Genomic DNA, 12,622 nt, shown 5'->3' with positions numbered 1-12,622 from the left:
GGTTATTAATAAGTTAAGTTTTTCTTAATAACTTAGTCTGAATTGGCAGTTAAAAACTTACTGACAAACTAATATGTTTGTCAGTTATTAATTTTTAACTATAGTTTGATTGGTTAGAAACTTAAACTGAAAAAATTCATTGTGCTAGTATGTAATTTTTATAGTTTCTTTTGTCATTTCTGTAGTCATTATATCTGTGGCCTCTGCTAAAATATGGAACTAAAGAACAAAAAGTAAAATACATTCAACCTTTTATTAATGGAGAAAGAGTTGGATGTTTTGCTTTAAGTGAACCAGGTAGGTAAATTATCTATATACTAAAATTAATATACTGTATTTTGAGAGTAAAATTGAAGTATTTCAGATATCCAGGCATCACTTGAATGATGGCGAGATGGACACCAAATTTTAATTGTATGTTCTGGTGGTCTCTGGGACTGTTTTAGATCCTATTCTGGTTTCATAGTCCCATCTACTGAGGCATTCATATGTTTGAAATGACCACTCTGATTAGTTTTAATTTCAGGAGTTAAGATACTTGGTAGTATCTTACTGTTACTTAATACTGTACTTAATTTCATGATGTTTCCTCTGTGCTTGTCCCCATTTAAGAAGTATTATGCACATCTGAGTACACAGCTACCAATGGCAAGATGCTTTCATAAAAGCTTTAAATTTGAGATTATTTGATAATTCTCATATAGAGTGGAGACTGGATTATTTGAACTATTGGTTATTTTGAATTATTCTTCTGCCCGTTGCCCATCTCCTATTCTATAAAAAAGAATTATTTAATTTGAAGTTTGTATAATTTGAAATGATTCTGATGCCCCTTCATCTTTGAATTATCAAAGCACTACTGCATTTTATATACCGGCAACCCCCATATATTCGCTCTAACACGATTGATAAATTGCAGCAATCCTCACACAATATGGTACTTATACAACAAGGTTTTGCTCAAACACGGTTTGAGAATTGCTGGAAATCTCGCATCACGGTATTGTGATGCAAGAAAGCAAGTATATGAGCTTATGCAGCATCAGCCAAAAAAAAAAAAAAAAAAAAAAAATTACAAAACAATCCCCTCCAAATATTTGTCCAGTTCCTCCTTAAATTTATTTAACCTATCAACTTCCACAACGACAGATGAAAGTTTGTTCCAGCAATTAACCACCCGCTGGCTAAAGGAAAATTTCCGCACATCTATTCTACATCTGTCCTTCCTCAATTTCAATTTATGCCCCCTTAGGTACGTAATCCGAACAAGTGAAAGAATCCCATCAGAATTCAGCGTGCTCAACCCATTCAAGGCCTTACACACCTCAATCAGATCACCTTGCAGGTGCCTAGTCTCCAGCTGCTGCAATTTGCAGAACTTAAGCCTCTCCTGGTAAGAGGATCCCTTCACCAATCTTGTTGCCCTTCTCTGTACTCGCTCAAGCAAATCTACATCCTTCCTAAAATGAGGCCTCCAGACCTGCACTCAGTACTCAAGGTGTGGCCTGACCATTGCCTTATACAGAGGGAAAATCACCTCCTTTTCCCTGCTAACAAAATTCCTGTATGTCATTGACAACACCCCATGACCTGCCCTGGCAGCCTATCTGCATTGCTCAGAAAACTTCATATCTGACTGCACAATTACTGCCAGGTCTTTTTCATTTTCTACCTCCTTGAGTGTACTACCACACAGTTGGTACGTTTCTCTGGGGTTACTTCTACCCATATGCAGTACTTTGCATTTTTCAATGTTAAACTTCAGTTGCCACTTCTCAGCCCATCTGCCCAAATTTTTTAGATCCTGTTGCATTAACACACTGCCATTGCTGTCATTAACAACCCTGCCAACCTTTGTATCATCTGCAAACTTCAATACTAAGCCTGATATACCTTCATAAATATCATTGATAAATATACAAAACAACAGTAGACCCAACACCGAGCCCTGTGGGACTCCACTAATAATATTAGTCTACAAAGAGCAGCACCCTTTGATTACCACCCTCTGTCTTCTCCCACTCAACCATCCTTTTATCCATTGTAGCAACTTACCCTTAATATCATTCTGCTCCAATTTGTACAGCAGTCTTCCATGTGCAACAGTATCAAAAGCTTTCCTGAAATCCAAGTATATGATATCAAAATTATTTTTGACATTCAGTTCTTTTGTGACCACATCATAGTATCCAATCAAATTGATCAGACAAGACCTTCCCTTAACAAACCCATGCTGTGTTTGAATTATTGCTGTAGTCTTGTCTAGATGATCCTGCAATGCATCTGTAACCAGTGACTCCATTATTTTACCTGGAACAGAAGTTAAACTAACTGGTCTGTAATTACTCATGTCACCCTTCGATCCCCCTTTGTGAATTGGGGACACATTTGCACATCTCCAGTCCATGGGGACCTCCCCAGAGTTCAAGGACGCTCTCATAATTATGGCTAAGGGTTTGCTTAGTTGCTTTGCCGTCTCCTTTAATCTAACTGGATAGGTCCCATCCATCCCAGGTGCTTTTCTTATGTTTAACTTCAACAATTTCTCCTCCACTTTGTTCTCAGTTATTACAAAATCATTAAGCACCCTGTTACAATTTGATAACCTTGTGGCATTTTCAAACCTTAATAATTCCTCCTTAACCTCCTTTGTGACTTGATTACAGACTAGCTTATATATATATCATAGACTTCTATGTCGCCTGATAATTTATATGCATCCCATGCATTTTTCTTCTCTGCCACGAGTCCTATTTGTTTATTTGACAACCATTTAGGCCTAAACCTTGAACAATATTTCTTAATAGGTATGAAACATTTAGTAGCTTCCACTATTAATTCCCTCAGCATGAATTGTTGAGGAGGCTTCCATCCTGCAGTGGGTTGATAATGGCTGCACTTTACTTTTTTTTTTTTTTTTACTATTAATTCCTTGAATGCTTCCCACTTAGAATTTGCTGTTGGTAACATCATCAGTTGGTCCCACTGTACAGAATTTACCCTCTCTGGTTGCCTCTTGAACATACTGCTGCAGAAAACAGTCATCTAATAAATCCACAAAAGTCTTACTAGTGTGTGAGTGACCAACCCATAAGTTCCAGTCTTTATCTGGGAAGTTAAAATCCCCCATTATAAGTATTTTTGAGCTTTTGTGCAGGGGAAATCTCTGCTATTATTTTAGATGTAATTTTCAATGTTTGCATTACTTTTTATGAATGCCTGCTGTTGACTCACTAGTTGTTATCGCCTTCGTGATATTTTTCTGGAGGTCGCTACCATAAAACAATAAAAACAGTTTGTAGTTTCCGATTTATTGGTCTTTTTTTCTGTTAGTGTAATCAATTATAAACGGGTAGTAAACTTGATCTTCTTGCATTTGCTATAGTACCGATAGTTGGAATTCTGTGGGTTTTCACATTATTATGATGAAATGTGTTTCCTTTTCCAATGAAATGACATAAATAAATTTTTAGAAACTCATTACTCCGTATTGTGTTTGTTGCAACTTGTGCATGCAATGTTCTTTGTTATTAATTGCTTATCATTTTTACTGTTTTAAATTTTACAACAAAAAAAAAGTCAGTGAACAGAAATATCAATTAGTTTGTACATACAAAGTACGTATTAATTAAGCTATGTATGTAAGCATAAATTTATTTTTATTTTGCTAACTGAAAATATTCCTCCGATTTTCTCCTATCGTTTAAAGTGGGGGTCCACTGTATTTTGTTGGGAAATCCCTGGGTTAGGTTCTGTGCTATTGAACTTGTGCTTGTTTGAGACCATAAAAAATAATTGTGACTTCGAAGAGTGCAGTTCACTACTTTTAAAGAGAACAGAAGGTACACGAAATCTAGATGCTGTAAAAGAGATTGTGCTTAGCAGCGATGAAGAGAAAGAAAATTAAATGAACATACATTATCTCACATATAAGTATCACAGTTTGTAAGGTAAGATGTTTGTTCAGTTATTATTGTTTAAGTTACTACTATTATAAAAATAAAGTTAAAATATTAAGTTATTACTACTATAAAAATTAAGTTTCCAATAGTTATTAAAAAAAATGGCATATTTTTGTTAGCTTTTGAAATGTAACCTCCCTCTTTGTACTGGTTCTTAGTCCCGTATAACATGGTTTCGTATTACACGAGAATTTTGTAGGAACCAAACTACCGTGTTATACAAGGGTTACCTATATGCCTTTACTTCTATCCTTTTAAATTTTATGTTTAGCTTTATTAAATTTAATGTGTGCTTTGTTTCATGAAGCTTTTAAGATAATAATTTATTCAAAGTATTCATCAAAGTTGTACTTCTGGGCTACCAAGATATTTTGAGCTTATTTGTGACCATTGCTGTTTTGTCATAACAGTCTTCAAGGCACCATAGTATCGAACTGTATTTAATGCGAGAATGGGCAATATTAAAGATTTAAGCAACTTATGCCAATGGAGGGGCTGATAAGACTTGTGCAGGATAATAGAAAGGCTACAGTGAAGCTAGTCAAATAAAAATCCAGTACAACAGTGGTAACTAATGAAGAACTTCAAAACACAACTCTTACCTTATCACCAAGCACTGATGTGATATTGCAACCAGTGATCAAACTGGGTGTTGCTCCTGCCAGCAAGAAAACAAGAAGGTATGGTTACAGTAGGCTCAGGTACACCAGCATTGGGTAGTGGATTGGAAAAACATTGCCTGAGTCTGACGAATCCCTGTACCTGCTGTTTTATGTTAATGGGAAGACTGGAATATGACAAACAACATGAATCCTTGGACTAATCCTGCCAGGTGTCAACAATGCAAACTGGTGACAGTTTATGGTAAGGGAAGTGTTTTTGTAGTGCACATTGGGCCCCTGGATACCGGTGGAGCAACATTTGAATGCCACAGCTCACAAGGGTTCTTCCAACAGGATAATATGTCATGTCAAAAGGCCAAAATTGTATAAAATTGGTTCCAGCAGTGTGAATGAATTCAGCCTGCTGTAGTATCTTCTCCATTCACCAGATTTCACTTGAATTGAGCACCTGAGGGATGATATGGAATAATCAACCAATTTTCAGCAACTGTGGAAAGTAAAGTCAACATGTTTTTGACACCTTGTTGAATCTATGCCAGGATGAATTCAAGCTGTTCTGAGCGGAACCTGCTTTAATATTGGGAAGGTGTTCCTAATAAAGTGTGCACTGATTTGCCAGTTAAGGTATGGTGACTTTACCATACCTCATTAGCCTGTTTCACTTCATTACAATCCGATTGAACATCTTGTGGAATGAGCTGGAGCAAGCTATTGAACACAGGAATATGCTACCCTCCAATCTGAAGCAAGTGTGGAATGTGGTGATCTGCATAGCTGAGGGCTATAGTGAGATGCTACTCACTATTGGGTCAGCATACCTAATAGAGTGCCACTCAGTATGTAGCATTACCATTAGTAGAGGCATATGATGCTTGAAAGTATGCCTGCTTTCAAGGCACTAACTGCTTTTTTTTTTTTTTTTTTTAAATAAGTTTTAACTGAAAAATTAAACTTTTCTTGAAAAAAGATATTGTGAGTTGTTCAGGAGAACAGTGGCTTATATTATATTCAAAAGGGCTAAAATAGGGGTGGAAGGTTGGGGGAAAAAACTCATATGGACTGCAAATGATTAATAGTTTCTTAGTTTTACACTTAACTTCTCTGATTAAATTTATTGAGATTAGTTTTCTGTTTAATTAATTGATTAAATTTCTGAATTTATCACTTTTTTTTATTTTTTTTAGGTTATACCAAAAATGAAAGCTTAAAACCTAAATGAAAGCTTAAAATCACAGGTATAGTGTAGTCTAGTATTATGGCTGTGTTGGAAGCCAGAGAAAGCGTGTTAACGTTGCTTTTTATTTCTTTATTTTTTTCATTGTAATTTTCAATAGATACTTATAGAGAAAGGTTATTCCCGAGAACAGAATTAAAGAGAATGAAAAGAAGAATAAATAGAAGAATATAATTTGTATAATACTTGGCAAGTTTATAAAATTAATTTGTCCAAACCATCATTAAAATTAGCATTAGCATTAGTAGAGACATATAATGCAAGAAAGCAAGCTTATGCAGCATCAGCCAAAAAAAAAAAAAAAAAATCCCTCCCATTTCATCCCTCCATTCGTTCCAAATGCTTGTCCAGCTCAGCCTTAAATTTTTTTAGGCTATTAGCTTCCACAACAAAAGATTATTATTATTTTTTTTTTTTTTTCAAGTATACAGCTGAATATATAGCTGCATTCACTCACTGCCATATTTCAATGAGTTTGGAAATGAACCAATGAATCACAAGGAAATGAGTGAGAGAATTAGAGATGCAAGTTTGGAAGAAACATACTCATGGTAATATCTATGGAACAGGTGTAGATATTTAACCTGATATTTCTTTTCTGTTCATTAAAAAACTAAACAAACAAAAAAGAAAAAGTTTCATCATATTGTTAATTTTGCCATTCGTAATACATACCTTTCAAGAAAAGTTTTTCCTTAATTTATTTATTAAAAATTTTGGAACTCTGTTGAATAGGATCAAAACAACACCCATTCACTCTAAGTAATGTGATTCATAGGGCTAAAGGTTATTCCTTCATTTCTAACATTGATCATCTGTTTTTTTCTTTTTAAATTCATGTTTATGCTTTGGTAAGATCACCAGGTTGTGTCAGAGGAGTTTGCAATAAATCTGTAATACAATCATTAGTTGTATTAGTTGCAGGCTTGACAGTGGTCTGTTCAAAGAGTGTGTGCTACTGCACTTTTTCTTTTAACCACTCAGCTATGTCAGGGGCCTACTCTGCTCTTGCTGCAGTTGTGCTCAAGTTGTCTCACTATTGCCATATCCCAACTGTACTTAAGAATTTCCAAACAAGTAAGGTTTTAATATTTGCATCTTTTTTCTAAGTAATAGTTATTATTACTTATCTCATCTTGATGAAAGATAAGTAATAGTTACTATTACTTATCTTTCATCTCCTTGTGTGGAAAGGTTGGCATATATGACAGGGTCCTGTTAGCTGTGCTTTGGTGTGAGTGTTCAGTTCTTTGTGGAATTAAGTGCATCATAGTAGTGGATAATGATGATGACTGTCTGCTATTGGCTGGCTCGTTTAAGAGAAAATAGGAGAGCTGCAGTGGAGAGTTAGACCTCCTGGTGGGTCTGCCAGTGGCAGCTAGTGACAATACCTAAGAAATGTACACAAGCCAGGATTCTTCTTGGTTGCAGGATGGTTATGGTAGTCACAACGTTGGCTGGTCATTTGGATTTCTTTAGGCCAATGGGATGGGAGTACCTCCATAAATGCATGTAGTGCTTGAACTGCATACATTTATGGAGGTGCTGGCTCACAGGTATAGTGTAGAATGTTAGTGTAGTGGCCTTCACTTTAGAGAACGGCGTGCTTTGCTGATTATGACTCTAATTATGCTGAACTGATTTAATTGACATTGGATGGCAAGTCTCATCTTAGTTCTGTTAGGACATAACTTATTTGTTGAAGTGGCACTTGTTTGTTGGATTTATGATGATGTTACACTTCCTTGGACATGAAAAGCAGAACTACGTGGCCTTGTGCAAGTTCTTGAGATTAATATATAGATGAGGAGGAAAAAAGCACTATTCTTGCGTATAATGCAGATCTTTATTCCTTGTATTAAATGTACAAAAGAAAATAAAACTGATATTTAACAAATGTATTGTAGATTCTTTAACACTCTTTCAGTGTTAACTGAAGGCGAGTTTAAGTTTACATACATTTATTAACAGTTAATTATGAAGAACTGTTAGCTGTAATTAAATCCGAAATCTTTCTGGCTTTCCTACTTTAATCACCCTCCACAGTAAGCATGACTGTCTTAAAGTATGCTTGCTTGTTTCTGTATCACTCAACTTGGAAGATAAACAGTGATACAATATTGGAAGTCTCTTGCTATTTCACTGGCATTATATGATTAACTTCAAAATGCTAATTTCCAGTTCTTCATCTTGCTGAAGCTTTGCAAATACACTGGATGAAAATGTTTTTTCCATGGTGATTTTTTTCTTGAATGTAAGAATAATTTTGTATTTGGTAAAGTAATTATTGAACAGTTATTCTTGACAATTTTCTCTATATGCTGCAGATATCATATTCCTTAAAATTCAACACATTCATGTGCAGAGGTGCAAATAATGAACCTCCATTCTATGAAAGTTAACAAATGAATGAGAGGAATTACCTCAGTAATGACTTTTAGAATGATTTGATGCTAACACTGTTATTCAAATGAATGTAAAATTTAACTTAAATGAATTTTCCACCCGAAGAAAAATCGATGACCCAACGCACTCAGAATAAAAGGTCTAAGAGCTTCAAACCCAACCCCAAAATACATCAAACCACCAACCAATATCCATGAATGAAAGAAGACAGGTGCATTAATAAAAATAAATGTAAAAATGATAAAAAAAATTGTTACTATCATGAAGTGGACAAGGCTTTTCGACATTGGTCTTGATCACAAGATAGTAAAACGTGAAATGTATGATAGAATTTAAAGTGGAGAATTCATTTAAGTTATTTTTTACATCCATTTGAATAATGGAGAGTGTTAGCATCAAAGCATTCTACAAGTCATTAGTGAGGTAATTTCTCTCATTCATTTGTTAATTGTTGTGTAACGTTTTTTTTTTTTTTTTTTTTTATGAGAACCCCAAACACGAGAGGTATTATAACCTATAGTACTTAGTACCGTAGAACTTATTGAGACTTTCTACTCTGATATTTATTAATTCTATGAAAGTATATTGTAATTTACTGTAAGTTGTACTTTCCTTTTTTTAATAGTTGTTTCTGCAATATTAAATGTAACATTACATTTAATATAATTATATTAGTAATTATAATAATATAATTCTCAGAATTGAACATGGATGTGTAATTCATGAAGTAATATCACCCAAACTTATGAAGAACTGCTTTGTTGCTTTGTTATGCCATAATATTCTCTCCATCAAATACTTCATCACAGTCAGTGGTTTAAAAGTTACATTGTAATGGTTGACTCAAGTTTTCGTCATTAAAATGTGGAGTGTGTATTGTACTACTTGTGTTAATACAGTGAAACTTCTCCTAACGGACACCTCTCGTTAACGGACATCTCTCTACAACAGACATTTTCAAATTCCCCAACTCACCTCTATTGGTTTTAATGTGTTTTCAGCTTCTGTCTTGTAGACATTCTCTGTAACGGACGCGGACAGGCAATCTGCACTGTTTCATTTAGATTAGCACTTAATTTGATCTCCCCATAACGGACAGCAGGCGAGCTTACGGCCCTTTTTCTAGGAACTTTTCTTCCATGTATTGCCCCAATCATGCGTTTATTTTCTATTTCCAATTCTCTGAATTTTATCAAGGTTTACGTCGCGGTTCTAAACCCTTTTTCAAGAATTTTAGGCACATGTAAAACTTCTGATGAATTCGGTGTGTGCAGGGGGGGGAAATATGGTCGGCCTTTCGTCTTTTCAGTTTCAGTTTTCAGTTTTGTTCAGCGTCGTGTGAAGTGCACAATGTCTTCTCGTAAACATTTAACTTTAAAAGATAAAGTCGAACTCATTAATGCGTATGATCGGCAAAAAAATAGTGTTCGCAATCTTGCTGCAAAATTCAAAATCAGGAAGACGCAGGTAAGCGACATCCTAAAGAAAAAAAATTAACTGCTTAAACAATTTTGGCAACACGGAAAATGATCAGGTTCAAAAATCATTCCCGAAAACTGTTGGACTTCAAATTGAAAATGTTACGTATGAGTGGTTTTGTCGCAAACGTGCTAAAAAAATTCCCATTAATGGGCCTATTATTAGGGAAAAGGTTTTGGAGGTTGCGAAATCTATGGGAGTAAATGAGTTCAAAGCTTCTGTGGGATGGCTAGACGAGTTCAAAACTCGGCATAAAATTTCTTGGAAAATCGTAAGTGGTGAAGGTGGATCTGTTGATACTGGGGTTGTAAAGTTGTTAATTGGAGTGGACCATCAAATTGGAAGATTTATGTTGTGATTTTGAAGCTAAGGATATTTACAACTGTGATGAAACAGGATTGTTTTTTAAAGCTCTTCCTGAAAAAACAATGAGTCTAAAAAACGAAAAGTGCCAGGGCAGAAAAATTTCTAAGGAACGCTTGACTGTACTATTGTGTACAAATATGCTGGGAGACTTTGAACAACCTCTTGCTATAGGAAAACCACAAAATCCTCGTTTCAAGGGCATAAAGTTGAATCTTTTGAATGTTGACTGGAAGTCTAATAAAAAAGCGTGGATGACACGAGATATCATGAGCGAATGGATAAGTCACTTTAACCAAAACATGATTTGTCAAAACAGAAAAATTATTATTTTCATGGATAATGCTGCATCTCACCCGCACATTGAATTGTCCAACATTCAAATCATTTTTCTGCCACCAAACACATCTGCAGAGTGTCAGCCCTTGGATCAAGCGATAATAAAAAATTTTAAACTTCACTACAGAAAACATGTTTTAAGACATCTCATTGCAAACATGAACAATGTAACATGTGCGAGTGACCTTTCAAAGAAAATCAGCATCCTAGATGCAATTCAGTGGATTTCCTCTTCAGTAAACGCAATTAGAAAACAAACTGTCGTGAACTGTTTTGTAAAGTCTGACTTCTCAAATGCAAAAATTGAAGTTGTGAACAGCAATGTGGAGCACCAAGAAGAACAAGAACTTCAACATCTGTTGATAATGTACGATACTTCAGCTACAAGTGACCCTGGCTACAAAGATATAGACTTGAACCTCACTACAGAAGATGGTGCTATAGATATCAATGACATTATCATCAATATTTTTCAAGAAGTTCCTCATGAGGATGAAGAAATGGAAGGAGGTCATTCTGTCGAAGAACATATTAACGACGAACCACCGATGAAAATAGAAGAAGCGTTCATACAAATCAATCATTTAAAAATGTTTTTTGCCGCTGAAGAAGATGCTGATGGACTTTCGATGGTTTCTTCACTCCAAACAAATGTTGAAAACAAAATTATCAGCTGGAAGAAGGTGCAGAAGAAAATAAGTGATGTATGTAATTGTATATTATTTACAAAAATATTGTTCAAAATCTGTATATATTTTAATTTAATTTTACATTAAATGTTTAACGATTTTTCTTTCTTTCTTTCTTTTTTTTTCTCCCTCAGACTCCCGCGGACACTTCTCTCTAACGGACAAATTTTCGTTCCCCATGGCTGTCCGTTAAAGGGAAGTTTCGCTGTATATCTTTGAAGTCTAAGCAAGTTGAAAGAAATTTCACTTTTTTTGAACCTAGTGTGGTTGATTTTCATTCTGTTTCAGGTTTAAACTGAATATGGTTTATTCCTAATGTAATTAACAATTTGCCCTATGTGCAAATTTAAGTTTTTGAATATGTTATTTGAATTTCACTGTATTTGTCATTGTTTCTCTAGCATATTCCTTTACAAGTTGACATAAATTTTGGAATTGTTGAGCAGATGCACATTGTGTGCAGCACATGGTCTTTAGTTTATCAACATTAAGTGTGAGTCACCTCTGTCTCGCTTTCAATATAGTATCTCAAATTCAGAGAACATGAAGTTCCACATTGTAACTTTTTAAGAAATGATAATGAGGGAAATTATGGTTACACTGTGTTTGTTATCTCTGTCCTCATCAATTTTTGCACTTTGAAACTTGATTTCAAAGGTGGGTACGTCCTCATTGGAGAATGAAGAAACTTGTTTAGATCTTGCCTATCAAAACTTTTAATTATTAGAAACTTGGTGAACTGTTGTGGTTCAGCTGCTTCAAACTCATACTAAAAAATTTTAACAGATTTTTTCAGTATGAGTTTCAAGCAGCTGGACCACAAATTCATAAAAGCAAACATTTTCTTCCACAATATATTAATTTTATTGTTGCTGAAATGTTTATTTTTGTAGCATTAGTCCAAATTCCATATATTATCTGAAATGTTACAAAATGTTCTTTAATACATTGTATTAAATTCTAAATATTTTGTGCCTGATGTGACAGCCTTATTTATAATGTACATATTTTTAAACCTGCTATCTGAATTAGATGAAAGAATGAAATATGTTAAATATTTTAAACTTGTGATTTCGATTTCATTATATTTATATTACTTTTTGTTTATTAAAGATTTACCAGAGAAATTGAGCTAGTACACTAAATATTTTTACCTGTCTACATATTTATACTCTTCAGTAATAAAGCATGTTCTCTCTGATAATATCATGAGAAGGTTTAAAAGCAGGAATGAAATTAAGTGATATATATAAAATTTAAGTTTACTGTTTATCAATTAAATCTTCTCTTGCTTTGCTTAAAAAAAAGTAAAGTTGCTTAAAAAAAGTAAAAAAAAAAGTACAGCATTAGCATTAGTAGAGGCATATAATGCAAGAAAGCAAGCTTATGCAGCATCAGCCAAAAAAAACAAAAAAAACCCCTCCCATTTCACCTGTCCATTCGTTTCAAATGCCTGTCTAGCTCAGCATTAAATTTACTTAGGCTATTAGCTTCCACAACAAAAGATGGGAGCCTGTTCCACCAATC

The 12,622-nt window shown here is 34.5% G+C and overlaps 1 protein-coding gene across 1 annotated transcript in view; it reads left to right on the top strand.

The window, feature by feature from the left end:
• Positions 1-12,622, top strand: part of Arc42 (Activator-recruited cofactor subunit 42) — a 100,065-nt gene that overhangs the window by 41,720 nt on the left and 45,723 nt on the right. The window contains exon 4 of the mRNA XM_090381873.1: positions 186-297. Within this exon, the coding sequence (XP_090237999.1) occupies positions 186-297 (112 nt within the window). The remainder of the gene's footprint in view (positions 1-185; positions 298-12,622) is intronic.

This window comes from Mastigoproctus giganteus, chromosome 9, assembly GCF_048544385.1.
Source record: "Mastigoproctus giganteus isolate SK-2022 chromosome 9, ASM4854438v1, whole genome shotgun sequence".
NCBI lineage: Eukaryota > Metazoa > Arthropoda > Arachnida > Uropygi > Thelyphonidae > Mastigoproctus > Mastigoproctus giganteus.
This window is presented reverse-complemented; position numbering and strand designations above follow the sequence as displayed.